The 17549-nt window shown below is 43.5% G+C and overlaps 1 protein-coding gene across 1 annotated transcript; it reads right to left on the bottom strand.

The window, feature by feature from the left end:
* Window positions 1–5097: 5097 nt before the first annotated feature.
* On the bottom strand, window positions 5098–16916 carry GLOD5 (glyoxalase domain containing 5). The gene is made up of 4 exons (XM_066250502.1): window positions 16854–16916; window positions 13455–13592; window positions 6720–6875; window positions 5098–5286 (listed from the first exon to the last, which is right to left on the bottom strand). The coding sequence occupies exons 1-4, from the start codon at window positions 16914–16916 to the stop codon at window positions 5098–5100; spliced, it is 546 nt and encodes a 181-aa protein (XP_066106599.1).
* Between the last annotated feature and the right edge of the window lie 633 nt (window positions 16917–17549).

Genomic DNA, 17549 nt, shown 5'->3' with positions numbered 1-17549 from the left:
GCACAGTGTCACCAGCTTGAGTGTGAGATCATAGACATGACCTCATGGTTGCTGGCTTGAGCCCAAAGGTCACTGGCTTGAGGAAGGGGTGGCTCAGCTGGGGCCCACCAGTCAAAGCACATATGCGAAAACAATCAATGAAACAACTAAAGTGCTGTAACTATGAGTTGATGCTTCTTATCTCTCTCCATTTCCTGTATGTCTGTCCCTGCTTCTCCCTCTCTCTTCTCTGACTCTCTCTCAAAAAAAATATTTTTTTCATGAGTTGATTTGAGTCAAACTTATGAGAATTGCTGGGAAGCAAAATCTCAATGGATTGAGAAAATGCTCCAGAAAATGGCTGCTTCACCAGTTATTTCATACATCAGAATCGAAGGGGAAGACAAAAGGTTATGTAAAATCCATTGGTGATAAATAGGAAGGCGAGAGAAAGCAGAGTTGGGGAAATCGCTGGGACTGGATAAAAAGTAAAAGGTATAGACACATACTTTCTTTACATAGGTGGATGTAGGATAGTTAACAATTAACATGGTAATAACAATAAGGGTATCTGTGGTCTTTGCTGCTCCCTGAGTGGTCTGGAAAAGATCACTCTTGCATTTCAAATGCATGATACTCTTGCATTGTATGTATGTATGTATGTATGTATGTATGTATTTTTTAGCACATGGTAGGGGATGTGGACAGACAGGGACAGACAGACAGGGAGAGAGATGACAAGTATCAACTCATAGTTGGGGCACCTTATTTGTTCATTGATTGCTTTCTCATATGTGCCTTGACCCGGGGGCTCCAGTGAGCCAGGGACCCCTTGCTCAAGCCAGCGACCTTTGTGCTCAAGCCAGTGACCCCATGCTCAAGCTGGCGACCTCGGGGTTTTGACCTGGGTCCTCAGTGTCCCAGGTCAACGCTCTATCCATTGCACCACTGCTCGATCAAGCTACTCTTACATTTCAAAGGTATGTTATCCGGTATATTATTGTAGATGCAAAAATGACAAGAAACGGGCTCAGTTAAGGTAAACATTGACCTTTATTAGGGAAAAAATAACCACCCTAAGACATAATTATATGCTTTTTTCTGCATCTATTGAAATTATGTCGTTTTTATACTTTATTCTATTATCTGGTGTATTTGCATTGATTGCTTTTTTTATGTTGAACCAATCTTGCATTCCTGGGCTAAATCCCACTTGGTTATGTTGTATAATCCTTTTATATGTTGCTGAATTCTATTTACTAGTGTTTTGATGATGATTTTTGAATTTATATTCATGAGATATTGGTCTGTAGTTTTCTTGGTATGTCTTTGTCTAGTTTTGATATCAGGTTAATGCTGTCCTCATAAACTTACCCTCTTTTATTACTGAGTGGAAGTTCATGGAATGGATATACCATAGTTTGTTTAACCATTCACCTGCTGATGGACATTTGGTTTTTTTCTATATTTTTCCTATTATAGAAAATCTGTGCTTTACAAACTCATATTCTTCTTTCTGAGCACAAACAGGTGAGAGTTTCTCCAGGGGCAGGGATATCAGTCCATCTACCCATCCATCTACCCACCCACCCATTTTTTCATCCACCCACCTACTTAACCATTCGTTCATCCACCCATCTCTCTCTCCCTTCCTCCCTCTCTTCCTTCCTCCTTCCTTCCTTCCTTCCTTCCTTCCTTCCTTCCTTCCTTCCTTCCTTCCTTCCTTCCTTCCTTCCTTCCTTCCTTCCTTCCTTCTCTCCTTTCGTTAGATCATCTGTTTCCAGGCATATATAACATCTGGATACCAAGCAAGCTGTCTTTTAAAAATAGGCAGAAAACCTACTACAGCTTTGGCAAAGCCTTTTACATGTTGAAATTCACATCCTTACATACCGTCTCTTCCCAGCATTTTTAGGGCTTCCTTGGGTTCACTCATGGGGCCTGACTGAATTATCATTTTGGTGGGGACTGTTTAGAGACCAGAGTCCACAAGATGAGGGACTCTCCTACCTCAAGAGACTCATACATGCTCTTTTATCCGTCACTCATTCAGGAAGCTATATTCTTTCCTTCCCTCTATGCCTACCTCATTTGCTGGTTCCTCCCCTTGTTTCAGAACTCTAAAGGTCTTTCGGCCTCTTCTCTAGTTGACATTTTCTTTCTTGGTGAACATGTCCAATCTCTGTCACTCACTGTTTCCTCTAACTCCTCATTAGTCCCTGCTGTTCCTCACACTCACCAGGCACATTCACAGTTTAGTGCCTTTGAACTGGCTCTTCTCTCTGCCTGGTATGCACTTCTTCCAGCGATCAGTGCAACTTCCACCTCATCTCTATAGGTCTGTGCTCAAATATCTCCTTCTCAGTGAGGTTGCCCCTCACCATCCTATTACACATCGGAAACTGCTCCAGCGATTTTCATCAGCGTTCCCTCTTTTCCATGTTTTCCTTTTCTCCAAAGCATTTATCATCCTCTAACATACTTAGTATTTTCCTTACTTAATTTCATTTATTTTGTATCTCACCCACTAGAGTAGTAGCTCCAGAAATATCGAGGGATATGCTTATCTCTTCTGTTCAATGCTATCTCTCCAAAGCCTGGAATAAGGCCAAGTACACAGTAGGTGCTCAATATATGTTTATTAACTGAGTGAGTGAATTGGGTGGTAGTGTGTGCAGGGGAACAGAAACAAAGAAAATTTATCCTTGTCCCATACTCTGTCAGGAGCTGAGCCTCAATTGAAATGAGTCCGGGCTTATCAGATCCAAACACAGAAAGTGCCACATCCCCTAGCGGTGACACCAGATAAGGTAGTATCATCTGGGCTAGTCCTTGAAGGTCCCACGGGAATCATAGAGATCTTGGGGTTCACTGAGAACTCTAGGGTGGAGGAGATAGCAGGCAGCACCTGGAAGGAGGGAGCTGAATCTAAAGCATAAAAATGGCTCTGACTAGCCTGACCTGTGGTGGCGCAGTGGATAAAGTGTCAACCTGGAAACACTGAGGTCGCCGGTTCAAAACCCTGGGCTTGCCTGGTCAAGGCACATATGGGAGTTGATGCTTCCTGCTCCTCCCCCTTCTCTCTCTCTCTCTCTCTCCCCTCTCTATAATGAATAAATAAAATCTAAAAAAAAATGGCTCTGACTAGTTAAGTCAGTTGATTAAAGCATCATCCCAGTACGCCAAGGTTGAAAGTTTGATCCCCGGGCACATACGAGAATCAACTAGAGTGAATGCATAAATAGGTGGAACAACAAATTGATATTTCTCTCTCTCTCTCTCTCTCTCTCTCTCTTTCTTTCTCTGGGTGTGTCTCTCCTATCCCTCTCTCTATTTCTTAAAGTCAATAAAAATAAATACTAAAAAGGGTAAAAAAGGATGGGTTCCTGGATGAGGAGAAATCTGTCAAAGGCCATGAATCCCAAGGGCCTAATCCTGGATTTAGTCCTCAGAAATGTCGTACCTTAGTCCCTGACCCCAAAAAACTCAGAGACCTCATGTGCTGGAGCAGAGGTCCTCAAACTTTTTACACAGGGGGTCAGTTCACTGTCCCTCAGACCATTGGAGGGCCGGACCATAAAAAAAACTATGAACAAATCCTTATGCACACTGCACATATATTTTAAAGTAAAAAAACAAAACGGGAACAAATACAATATTTAAAATAAAGAACAAGTAAATTTAAATCAACAAACTGACCAGTATTTCAATGGGAACTACGGGCCTGCTTTTGGCTAATGAGATGGTCAATGTGCTGCTCTCACTGACCACCAATGAAAGAGGTGCCCCTTCCGGAAGTGCGGTGGGGGCCGGATAAATGGCCTCAGGGGGCCGCATGTGTCCCATGGGCCGCAGTTTGGGGACCCCTGTGCTAGACAAAGACCCGTACATAACACAGACAATATAATGGAAGGTCATAGTAATTGAGAGGTTAGTAGTTCATTGAAGCGGGTTAGAAGGAGAACATTCAGTCATGTAGGTTTGGGCCCAAACCCATCCCAGGTTCCCCCAGCAGGTTGTGTGAAATGCGTAAGTCATCAGCCCTTGGAGGCCTTCAGGTCTGGGTGAGGGCCTGGGGGAGGAAGGAACAGGGCAACATTGCAGGGAACAAAAGGAAGGAGGGCCGGCTTCTTTTTAAAAAATTTTTTAAATTAATTTTAATTTATTGTGTTTACATGGATTCAAGTGTCCCACTGAATATAACTCCCTCACCCCCACCCCTGGATCCCCTTTTTTTCCCCTCTCTGCCCCCTCCTCATAACTCCCTCCCCCCTTCCCTCTGGGATTTGCTGTCCTGTTAGCTGGATCTATGTGTTATGTATATATAAGGTCTACCGGAAAGTTCTGTCCGTTTCTATCACAACAAGTTTCGACACATGAGCACATGTTTATTTGGCGCATGTGTGCCTCTCTATTTTTATCACTTAATGTATACATACTGACATAGCAAATTAACGAAAACAAAGTTGATTCACATTAAGTCTTATGTGTGAAGCGATAGTGTACCCATGGCTACTGATAAAGTTCATTTACGCCATTGTAATTTTTACGAATTTCAACAAGGAAGAAATGCTTCAGAAGCATGTCTGTCGCATCCACCATATTCCCCGGACTTAGCACCCTCCGACTATCACTTGTTTTTGTCCTTACAAAATTTTTTTAAAGTTTTTTTTTAATTTATTCATTTTAGAGGAGAGAGAGAGAGAAAGAAGGGGGGAGAAGCAGGAAGCTTCAGCTCCCATATGTGCCTTGACCAGGCAAGCCCAGGGTTTTGAACCGGCAACCTCAGCATTCCAGGCCGATGCTTTATCCACTGTGCCACCACAGGTCAGGCACAAAATTTTTTGAAGGGCAAAAAATTCAAAACTGAAGAAGATATCAAACAAGCACTGGTTCAATTTTTCGCATCAAAAGATAAAACATTTTTCAAAAATGAGATATACAAATTGTCCTTACGCTGGCAAGAAATCATTAATAATAATGGCAATTATATTATTTAATAAAGTTTATTGACAGTAAGAAAAATTTGTATTTTGTTTTATTCCAAAAACGGACAGAACTTTCCGGTAGACCTTATATAATTTCACTAATCCCTTCACCTTCTCTGATCCCATCCTCTCATCCCCCTTCCCTCTGACAGCTGTCCTTCTGGTCCCTGTGACCGAGGAGAGCCAGCTTCAATCGCAGGGACATATAGTTGGACACCTTGATCAGTTTTCTGTCAGGGTCTCGGAAGTAGATGGATATAATGGGCCCTTTTGCCCCAGTTCTGGGGACTGGACCCTCTTCAATGGGGAAATCGCAAGCCTAAAATAGGAGGAGAAGACAAAAGTCATTCATCACATTCCACATGTGAGACCAAATATTCTTTATAGTGGCTTAAGACCCCTGTATTTTTCTGACCCATCTACCATTCTCCCCTCCCTCTGCTCCAGCCACATACCAGCTAACTGCCCTGTACCTCAGTTTCCTCATCTATAAAATGAGGATGATAATAGTGTCTACTATTATTTAGTAAGTGGCAGAGTCAGAATTCAGTCCCAGGCACTCTAGGTTAAAGTCCACGCTATTTTTTTTTTTTTTTTTTTTTTTTAGTGAAAGAGACAGAGAAAGGAACAGATAGGGACAGACAGACAGGAAGGGAGAGAGATGAGAAGCATCAATTCTTTGTCGCAGCACCTTAGTTGTTCATTGATTGCTTTCTCATATGTTCCTTGACCGTGGGGGCTACAGCAGAGCAAGTGACCCCTTGCTCAAGCCAGTGACCTTGGGCTCAAGCCAGTGACCATGGGGTCATGTCTATGATCCCCACATGCAAGCCATTGACCCTGCGCTCAATCCGGCGACCTCTGGGTTTTAAACTGGCTCCTCTGTGTCCCAGTCCGTTGCTCTATCCACTGCGCCACCACCTGGTCAGGCTAAAGTCCATACTCTTAACACCTATGCTTTCCCCACTTTACTTCCAAGCAAGACTTGTTCTTTATTTATTTTTATTTTTCTTCTTTTTTTTTTTTTGTGACAGAGACAAAGAGCCAGTGAGAGGGACAGATAGGGACAGACAGGAAGGGAGAGAGATGAGCAAGCAAGACTTTTTCACTGATACTTTCCAAAAAAGGAGCCCAGGATATTTGCACAAAATATATTCAAGACCTCAATCTGTGTTCCCCAACAGGAGAACCAATGCCCCCTTTACATGAATTTTAAATGTCACAGGACACCAACATTAAATACTAACAAATTAGAAATTATTCCTCTTCAATCCTGATTATACCAAGAAGAAAGCCCTTGGTGGAGGCTAACAAGTCGGCACCTCCTCAACCACTTGCCAAACCACACAGGTCCAGAGAGCACAGGGAATGCGAACAGCTACAATCAAATAACACTGTGACGCTTTTATAGCTGCTTGTTTTTACAGTTACCTTCCCTTTATGCCAAGATATAATGGGTTTTTCATTGCTTGGTCAAACATTTTCTGTTTACTTAACTGTATGTATGTAAAGATAATTGAGGTACAGTTTTTTTTTTTACAAGGGTAATGTAAAAGTTTCCTTTTAAAATACATTTGTTTATGTGAAAAAATGATGTCAATAAAAATAATGAGTAAACAATTCTGTACAAGGCATATCTGGATGCAAGGAAACCTCTTATGCCTGAAGTTTGAGGAGGACCTCCCTGGGTCATGCTCCTGTTTTCACTGCATCTGCAGCAGCTTTCTCAAAAGGAATGGAAGTTTGACTCACCTTGGGGTGCTGGACCATTTCCTCCAAAGGTATCCCTGTGATCGGACATATATCCCGGGAGCCAGGAATTGGGTGAGCAGCTTTGGGCTCAAATTCCTTTCCCACTTCATGAAGGTTAAATTTCTGGTCTCCAAAACAAAATGCTTTCTTGTCTCCCTATTTGAGGAGAGAAGACAACTTAGAGCTAAGCCCCCAAGATGAGTGTGAGGCAAAGCCCCACTACCTACCCTAACAAGGTTTTTTCAAAAAGAAAGAATTGGCCTGACCTGTGGTGGTGCAGTGCATAAAGCGTTGACCTGGAACATTGAGGTTGCTGGTTCAAAACCCTGAGTTTGCCCAGTCAAGGCACATACAGGAAACAACTACTATGAGTTGATGATTCCTGCTTCTCCCTCATTCTCTCTCTCTCTCTCTCTCTTCTATCTGAAATAAATAAAAAAGAATAACAGGGTTCTTAATGAAAAAACAGCAGCAACCCCATGCCCCATCCCAGTCTCATTTCTTAGAGGCAACTGCTTTTAACATATTTGGGTTTTTTCTAGAAATTATTTTTTTATCTCCAAATACATACTATGTGTATACTACCCATGGCAGAAACAACAAATTGCCTACTTGATATACATTTCTCCCTTTTTAATGTTTATTTTATTGATTTTTAGAGGGAGAGGCAGGAAGGGAGGAGGGCAAGCTCTGCGCTTCGCGTCGGCAGGATGCTTTACCAGCCTAGCTATCCAGCCAGGGCTCCCTTTAAACACTGTACAACCCAAATGATGTCAGCAGAGCTGTGGGCGGGGCTGTTGGGAACCTCCTGCCTCGCTGAGATGGCATTTTTCCCATTCACTTCCTCCTTCCCAGTTCCCCTAGCCCTAACTGCTTGCCTCTTCACTGGTTGTTAAATAAGAGAAAAAGAAAACTATTTTCTTTACACACTGTTAGTTGGGTTTTCTGTGCACCTGCCAACACAGTCCCTAACTGATGTGCCACTATTTTTTGATTTAACAACTTTAGACATCCCTATTCTCTCTCTGATATGATAAATGAAAATTTTGGCTCATCCACATTACTATCCCTCTCAGGAGAATCCTATCATCATGTTTAGTTTCTCTTTTGGTTCCTTTATATGTATGTATATGTGTGTGTGTGTACACACACACACATATATATACATATACATACACACACGTACATACATTTTTTTTTTGAGAGAGAGAGGAAGGGAGAGAGAGAGAGAAAAGCATCAACTCATTGTTCCACTTAGTTGTGCCGTCAATTTCTTCTCATACAAGCCCTGATCAGGGCTCCAACCGACGACCTCAGGGTCGAGCCAGAACCCTCTGGATCGACCCTGTCACCCCGGTGCTCCAGGATGACACTCTATCCACTGTGCACCAGCCAGGGAAGTTCCTTTATAATATTTTTTAATTTAATTTTTTTTTAGTGAGAGAGAGACAGAGACACAGAGAGAGATGGATAGACAGGGAGGGATAGGAAGGGAAAGAGAAGAGAAGCATCAATTTTTCATTGTGGCACTTCAGTTCATTGATTGCTTTCCTATATGTACCTTGACCAGGGAGCTACAGCACAGTGAGTGACCCCTTGCTCAAGCTAGTGACCTTTGGCTTCAAGCCAGCGACCTTTGGACTTAAGCCAGCAACCATAGGGTCATGTCTATGCTCCCACGCTCAAGCCAGTAACCCCGCACTAAAGATGGATGAGCCTGTGCTCAAGCCAGATAAGTCTTTGCTCAAGCCAGCAACCTCAGGGTTTCGAACCTGAGTCTTTTGCATTCCAAGCTGACACTCTATCCACTGTGCCACCATCTGGTCAGGCATTGTAAATAACTCACTTGTACCTTTATGTTTTAGATGAACTAGAGCTAGTATCTTACTGGCCCTACTATCTTTCCCTTCATGTTTCCTCCCTCTCCTGTGACTTTTAACCTCTGCCATTTCTTGCCATTTTTACATTTCTTTCCTTTATATCACCATGATTGATGCCACGCCCACTCTCAGAAAATCACTTTATTTTACTTTTATACTTGAATGATAGTTTGGCAGAGTATAGAATTTGAGGTTGCAAGTTATTTTTCCATAGTCTTTTTATTTTTGAGAGAGAGAGAGAAAGAGAGAGGGAGAAGTAGGAAGAGGGTCAGGGGGAGGAGAGAGATGAGAAACATTCACTCATAGTTGCTTCACTTTAGTTGTTTTTATTGATTGCTTCTCAGATGTGCCTTGATTGGGGGGCTCAAGCCATTGACCTTGGGCTCAAGCCAGCTTTCAAGCCAGTGACCTCTGGACTCAAGCCAGTGGTCTTTGGATCATGTCAATAATCCCACCCTCAAGCCAGCAAGCCCATTCTCAAGCCAACAAACTGTGTTCTAGCCAGTGATCTCAGGGTGTTGAACCAGGGACTTTGGGGTTTTGAACCTGAGTCTTCAGTGTCCCAGGTCAATGCTCTATCCACTGCACCACCAACAGTCAGGCTCCCACAGCCTTTTAAATATGTGGCTTTGTTGTCTTCCTGAATCTGGTGTTGCTAATAAGAAGTCTGATATTAATCTGTTTTTTTATTCTCCTGGAGATGATACATTTACTCTCCACTCTTGCAAATTTTAAGATAATTTTTAATTTTTATTTTTTACAGAGACAGAGAGTGAGTCAGAGAGAGAGATAGACAAGGACAGACAGACAGCAACGGAGAGAGATGAGAAGCATCAGTCATTAGTTTTTCATTGTGCGTTGCAACACCTTAGTTGTTCATTGATTGCTTTCCCATATGTGCCTTGTCCACGAGCCTTCAGCAGACCGAGTAACCCCTTGCTTGAGCCAGCGACCTTGGGTTCAAGCTGGTGAGCTTTTGCTCAAACCCGATGAGCCCACGCTCAAGCTGGCGACCTCGGGGTCTGGAACCTGGGTCCTCTGCATTCCAGTCCGACGCTCTATCCACTGCGCCACCGCCTGGTCAGGCAATTTTAAGACATTTTTTATCTTAGATGTATGAAATTTTACTCCAGTGTGTCCAAATACAGGGGGTCATCAGTTACGACAGTCTCAACATAAGATGTTTCTATGATGCTCACTTCCATAAAAACTTTAAAAAATTGAGACATGAGTGTTTTGGCTTATGCCATTAGCGTCATACATATAGACTACATGGGTGAACTAGTTTGGAAGTCTTATAACATTTACAATGCTGTACAAAACATTGCTTTTGCCTGGGATGAAGTGAGGTGAACAAACTTAAATGGTGTGTGGAAAAAACTGTGTCCCGGTTTGTGTACGACGTCCATGGCTTTGAGGAGTCAGTGGAGGCTGTAACAGAGAAGGTTGTTGCCATGGGTAAACAGCTCAATCTGGGGGTGGAGGCTGAGGACGTCACAGAGCTACTGGCATCACATGGAGAGGAGCTGTCTGCTGAGGACCTCACTCAGCTGGAGAAGCAGCTGATTGAAGAGAAAGAGAGAGAAACCCCAGAACCCAAGAGATTTGCTACCGAGGGTTTGGCAGAAGGTTTTTCTATGGTAGAGGATGGGTTGGCAAAATTTCAGGCTGAGGACCCCAGTGATGACAGATTCAGTAAGGTCTACAGAGCTGCTATGGATGCCTTGTGCCTGACCAGGCGGCGGCGCAGTGGATAGAACGTCGGACTGGGATGCGGAGGACCCAGGTTCCAGACCCCAAGGTCACCAGCTTGAGCGTGGGCTCATCTGGTTTGAGCAAAGCTCACCAGCTTGGACCCAAGGTCGCTGACTCGAGCAAGGGGTTACTCGGTCTGCTGAAGGCCCGCGGTCAAGGCACATACGAGAAAGCAATCAATGAACAAGTAAGGTATCACAACAAAAAACTGATGATTGATGCTTCTTATCCCTCTCCATTCCTGTCTGTCTGTCCCTATCTACCCCCCCCCTCTGTAAAAAAAAAAAAAAAAAAAAGTACTTGAAGAAACCAACAGAAAATAACCAAAAAAAAGAAGGATGGATGCCTTGCAATACTATAGGCAGATTTTGGAAGAGAAGTTATCAACCTTCTAGACTATCCTGGAACAATTCTTTAAGAAGGAAGAGAGGCCCACAACAGGTCCTGTACCCTCTACATCAGCTGCTTCTCGAGATGGAACACCTGTAGTACAAGTAGAATCACCTCCAGCGTCTCCTGCATGTTCCTTAGGCAATCCTGACTCACCTGACCCAGTATCTCCAGCCCCTTCTGCAGGTTCTCCTGCCTCTCCAGCTTCCTCCTCCTGAGATGTCACTCTCTCTCCCACCTTGCAATGCCTTCCAGTGCGCAAGCCAACCACAGGAATAAAGGTCAGGAATTTTTTACACTCATTTTTGTCATTTTTTCTGTTACAACAGTACACGTACAGTACAATACATTTATGTCCTTTTCCTTTTTCTGTGGCTTCGTGGTGTTTTTATGTTCTAGATTATGATTTTACAACTGTGTTAGGATAGGTAAGTGACTTAGGTAGGGTGTGTTTAGACTTACACCAAAATTTGGGTTACGTCACTGTTGTAGGAACGGAACTGTGTCCTAACCTGAGGACCCCTGTACTGGGAGTTGAGGCGTCATATGCTTCATTATCACTATTGGCCCATGCAAGGCCCCTTTCTTGTTTTCTTTATGCATTTATTCTTTTTATCTCCGTTCTCCACTCCTGACCCCACCCCAGTCAACCATTACAATGTGTTTGATGCTTGGTTTTCAGAAGTTATTGTAAAGACTGTATTATTATTTCATGTGTGTATATTATATAAATGGTACCATGCTGTAGACCTGATTCTGTTTCTTCATTTTTCACTTAGCGTGATCTTTCTAAGACCTGTCCATCTTGCTGTGTATACATCCAGTTCAATGTTGCATAGTTCTATTTTAGTGCATAGTGTTCCATGTTAGGTTTAAAATTTTTTATCCTGTTTGCCATTCCATGGGCCTTTCAATTTAAGATATAATACTTTCTGCTTTCTCTGCATCTCCCAATGTTGAAGTTGTTTAACATTTTCAAGGATAGTATTCAATCTCTGGAAACCTCTTTTCTTCCTGGGGTCTCTCCTTCTTGGTAACTTTCTTTCTCCTGTTCCAAATTGGACCGATTATCCTCTAGGTGTCTTTCAGGAATCCCCTTGGAATTCACTGTGTCTTTCTTATTCCCGGCTTGATGACTTATTTTGATATAGCAGAATCTCAGTTTTCAAAGCAAGTGGGCAAAAGTTCTGATTCTTTTTATATCTAAGAATGTTTTATTGTACCCTCACCTTGATTAATAGTTTGGTTGCATATAGAATTTTTTTTCACATTTTTAAAAATTTTTTTATTTATTCATTTTAGAGAGGAGAGACAGAGAGAGAGAAGGGGGAGGAGCTGGAAGCATCAACTCCCCTATGTGCCTTGACCAGGCAAGCCCAGGGTTTCGAACCGGCGACCTCAGCATTTCCAGGTTGACGCTTTATCCACTGCGCCACCACAGGTCAGGCTGCATATAGAATTATAGGTTGAAAATTTTTCCCTGAGAATTTTGTAGGTGTTTTTTTATTGTCTTCTAGTCTCTGATGTGAATCTTGGGCAATCTGATATCTGTATATATTTTTTTCCTTTGTAATTAAACTACTTTGCTTTTTAAAAACACCTTTCTGAAAAAATAAAATAAAATAAAATAACACCTTTCTGAAAGTTCTTAGGATCTTCATTTTCACTTTGATATTCTACAGTTTCATAAGAACACATCTAAGAGTCCTGACCTCTGGTGGCACAGTGGAAAGAGTGTCAACCCAGAATGCTGAGGTCACTGGTTCAAAACCGTGGGCTCACCCGGTTGAGGCACATACGAGAAGCCACCAATGAACAACTAAAGTGAAGCAACTATGAGTTGATGCTCTTCACTCTCTCTCCTCTCTCTAAAAATCAATAAATTAAAAAAAAATTCTGGCCTGACCAGGCGGTGGCGCAGTGGATAGAGCATCAGACTGGGATGCGGAAGACCCAGGTTCTAGACCCCAAGGTTGCCAATTTGAGCGCGGGCTCATCTGGCTTGAGAAAAAAAAAAAAAAAAAAAAGGCTCACCAGCTTGGACCCAAGGCCGCTGGCTCAAGCAAGGGGTTATTTGGTCTGCTGAAGGCCTGTGGTCAAGGCACATATGAGAAAGAACGCAATCAATGAACAACTAAGGTGTCGCAATGCGCAACGAAAAACTAATGATTGATGCTTCTCATCTCTCCGTCCCTGTCTATCCCTCACTCTGACTCTCTCTCTGTCTCTGTAAAAAAAAAAAAAAATAATAATAATAATAATAAAGAACCTTTAAAAAAATAATTCTGGCCAGATAGCTCAGTTGGTTAAGAATGTCATCCTTAAGCACAGAGGTTGCTGGTTCGAACCCTGGTCAGGGCACATGCAGGAACACATTGATGTTTCTGTCTCTCTCTTTCTCCCTGCCTCTCTCACTAAAATCCATAAAAAGTAAAAAGGAACACATCTAAGTGTCAGTGTACTGAATATTCAGTTAACCCTTTCCATATAAAACTGGAAGTTTCTCTTGAATCATTTGTATGGTAATTTCCTCCCCTCTATTTCTCCATTCTCTCTCTCTGGAAATTCCAGTATTCAGAGTTTGGAATCTCATTCACTGATCATTTAAATTTTTCTCACAGATTTGCGGTGTGTGTGGTTTTTAAGTTATTTCTTTAAGTATAATCAAATTTTACTCTACCTGCAGTTTGGTATTTGCGTAAGTAATTACCTTGAATGCTATGATCTCCGTGCCCAGAATCTTGGAATAAAACATGATGGTGTCTTTGATACTCTTTACTGTCATCACGATGTGGTCAAGTCTATGGATAAGACATGGGAATGCGGTCTGACTGCTGTGCCTCCATGACTGACTTAAAAAAAACACACAAAAAAACAGAAGAGATCACATTGCTACTGGTCACATGTAAGTTTCCTGTTTCCTTGTCCTTACCTCGCCTCCCCTCCCCAATGCCTGTATTTCCTCCTCACCCCTATTTCAAGGGAAAGTCCTGGGAGGAAACTTTAGTAGAGTCTTATAGCCCATGTATAGACTCCCAAGAGCCCATGTTTCTGCTGTGACCACCCTTCACTGCTTTCTTATTCTCTTTCTCCTTCCAAAAGGAGAGAGGTAGAGATAAGGGGAGTGGAGACCAAGACCAGACCCTGTCTTGTTTTCCCCAAGCTGGAATTCATCTCTTGCAAGAAGAGGCCCAATGCTGTGAGTATAAGCCATCTGTTGGCCAATTTCACTCAATCCCCTCTTTTCCCATGCTGCAGCTACGATCACAGAAGACAAAACAAGAAGGGGGCATCTCGGATGAAAAGAATATTTCTGGGCATGCGTGTTTACAATCTACCGTCTCACCCAGTGGAAGGGCATACCCCTTTTCTCCAACTTCCTGCCCTCTGCACACTTCCCATCAGGTCTAACTTGATTTGCATTCTTTAATAATGTACATATTCATATTATATCTGCTACAGGATTGTAAGGTGCCTGTGGTCTGGCATTATAGGTAGCAGAGTACAGTGGTTAAAAGAACAGACTCTGGAGCCAGACTGATATTTAATTAATCTCTCTGTGCCTTCATTTCCTCTTCTGTAAAACAGACATGGCTTTATATATTTCTTATAGGGATGTTGCAAACATTTTTAAAAAGAGTTCTATATTTAAGGGCTTAGAACAATGCCTGACAGGTAGTAAGTGACATGAGAGCTGATGATGATGATGATGATATTGTTGTCATAGTCATTGTTAAAGTTCAGACTCCCTACCATGGCCCCCGATCTCTATAGCCTCATGCATTGCTCTTGAACTCCAAGCCATGTTGCTGCTTTTTTGCCTGTTCCTCATAAGGGCCATCCTTGTACTTTTGGTCTCAGGGCCTTTTGCACATGCTAATATCTCTCCTTAATTAGAATATAAGCTTTGTAAAGGTAGAGATTTCTCTCTGTTTTGTTCCCCACTGTGTCCCAAACAACTAGCAGATGTTCAATAATATTTGTTCAATTAGTGGGTATCTACTACAGCGATTAGGTCCAGTGCCTGGCACAAAGACTGACTTTTTCCCTTCTCTTCCCTTCCCTTCCCTTCCCTTCCCTTCCCTTCCCTCTCTTCCTTTCCCTTCCCTTCCCTTCCCTTCCCTTTCCTTCCGTTCCTTCTCTTCCCTTCCCTTCCCTTCCCTTCTGTTCCCTCTCTTCCCTTCCCTTCCCTTCCCTTCCCTTCCCTTCCCTTCCCTTCCCTTCCCTTCCCTTCCCTTCCCTTCCCTTCCCTTCCCTTCCCTTCCCTTCCCTTCCCTTCCCTTCCTTTCCCTTCCCTTCCCTTCCCTTCCATTCCCTCTCTTCCCTTCCCTTCCCTCTCTTCCTTTCCCTTCCCTTCCCTTCACTTCCCTTCCCTTCCTTCTCTTCCTTTCCCTTCCTTTCCCTTCCCTTCCCTTCCCTTCCCTTCCCTTCTGTTCCCTCTCTTCCCTTCCCTTCCCTCTCCTCCTTACCCTTCCTTTCCCTTCCCTTCTTTCCCTTCTCTTCCTTTCCATTCCTTTCCTTCTCATTTCATGCCATTCCACCCTGCCATTTTTTATGTTCCATTCCATAGTGTTAAATTCCATTCAAGTTATTAAATTTTAAGCAATTGATTTCACTGAGCCCTCACCTTAAAAAAATACTGTGTTCTATTTTCATGAGTGGAGGAGGCATTATCAAAGCTGCTGAGCTTTGCTGTCCTTGTGAATACAGAGGATCCACAGGGACACAGAGGCAGCAGAATGAGAAAATGAGTGATGTTTGGGCTCCACTGGAAATAAAGTCACGTATTTTAAAAAATCCTATTAACCTTTTATCATCTGTAGGATCTGTAATTAGCACTGCCTTTTCATTCCTGGTATTGGTAATTAATAATTTTTTCTCTTAAATGCTTGAGAGAAAACAGAAATTACTAATATTTTATTAATCTGTTAAAAGAACCAACTTTTCTAATCTATGGATTCAGAGCTGTAGATTTTCCTTAAGTACTGCTTAGCCATATCCCCAATTTTTTAAAAAGATTTTATTTATTGATTTTACAGAGAGAGGAGGGGGAGAGGTGGGGGAGCAAGAAGTATCAACTCATGGCTGCTTCACTGTAGTTGTTCATTGATTTCTTGTCATGTGTGCCTTGACCGGGCAAGCCCAGGGCTTCGAGCGAGCGACCTCAGTGTTCCAGGTCAATGCTTTATCCACTGTACCACCACAGGCCAGACACATCCCCAATTTTGATAGTCTTTTGGAAATCAACTAAACCTAATTCCTCCCATTTTTCGGTATCTCGCCATCTCAGATTCACTCCCCAGATCCAGTTTTGTATATGGGAGCTCCATCTCTGCAAATTCAAAGACGAGCAGGGGTGGCTTTGGCAGCTCCGTCTCTGCAAATTCAAGGACGAGCAGGGGTGGCTTTCTGAAGGAACAGGAAGAAGGCTAGTGTGGCTTAAAACCTAAGGGTGAGTCAGACATGAGCAGGAGGGTAAGACAAGGGCCAAATCATTCAGGGTTGTCAAGGCCAGGTTTATAAAAAGACAATTAAGACAGCATAATCACATAAGGCTTACTGTGTTCCTTGTTCTAAGCACTATACAAAAGAGTCCATTTTATTCCTCACAACAACCTTGTATTGATAATAGAGTGCCCAGACCATGAAGCCCTCCCTCCTGCTTCCTTCACAGGGAAGGCCTCTATCTTTCTACAAAGTCTTTTTCAAGGTCCCCTTCAAGGCGCCAGGAGCGCCTGGAATTCTTATGGCAAACCTCAAGGTCGGTGCTGTTTCCTGGCCCCTCCCTACACGGCGCCGTCCTAACGTCCCTGGCTGCACTACCTCCCGGAGCCACCCTGAGGGAACAGAGCCACCAGCCCTCAGCCGGGCCCACCCCTGCAGACATGTTGATGGCCGACCGCGTGTTAGAGCGAGGCCTTTCTCTGTCCCTCTGCTGCCATCTGCTTGTCTTTGAAAGAGGAAGAAAAAGAAAGGAAAAGGGGGAGATGGATGTCAGTACACCAGGATAGCCCACACAGAAGGGAAGCAGGTTGCTGGCCGTGCTGGGAGGGCCCCGGCCTTGGCGCCTACACCTGTGCCCCAGGCCCCCAGGGGCCACCCCGGTCACCTGCTTCTCTGAAGCCCTGCCCCACATCCTGGCTGGCGGCCTGGAGAGCAGATGGCACAACATTTCAGGCTACGTGTCCTTGCTCTGGGACCTCCAGACCACCCTCTGGCTCAGTGCCTGGAGACCAAGGGGCAGGAATGGGAGGGCTGCGGACAGGACTGCCAGCGGAGACAGAGGTTGGCAGTGCGAGTACGAGGACTCTGATGTAAAACTCAGGACCTTGAAACTAAAAGCTTAAGGTGTGTCTTAGACTACAGCCTGGGCGGCTTAAAAAACAAAATTTATTTTCTCACAATTTTTGAGGCCAGAAATCCAATATCAGGGTGTCAGTATGGTCAGGTTCTGGGGACAGCTCTTTACCTGGCTTGTAAATGCCACCTTCTTGCTGTGTCCTCGCATGGCAGAGAGAAAAGGCCAACTTTCTGGTTTCTTCTTATCGGGCACTACTCCTGTCACTAGGCCCCACCCTTATGATTTCATCTCATCCTAGTCACCTCCCAAAGGCCCCACGTTCTCATACCGTCACATTGGGGGGTAGGGCTTCAACATATGGGTTTGGGGGTACAAACATTCACTTTGTGAATAACAAGTACATATGTATAAGGGATTCCTTTGTAATGACAGAAAAACTACTCATCTTTAAGTGTTGGGGGCTCTATTCTAGCATGTGAAGACTCTGATCTCTTTGGGGGGGGC

This window comes from Saccopteryx bilineata, chromosome X, assembly GCF_036850765.1.
Source record: "Saccopteryx bilineata isolate mSacBil1 chromosome X, mSacBil1_pri_phased_curated, whole genome shotgun sequence".
Lineage (NCBI taxonomy): Eukaryota > Metazoa > Chordata > Mammalia > Chiroptera > Emballonuridae > Saccopteryx > Saccopteryx bilineata.
The sequence above is the reverse complement of the archived record's forward strand: the minus strand, read 5'-3'. Positions and strand labels throughout refer to the sequence as shown.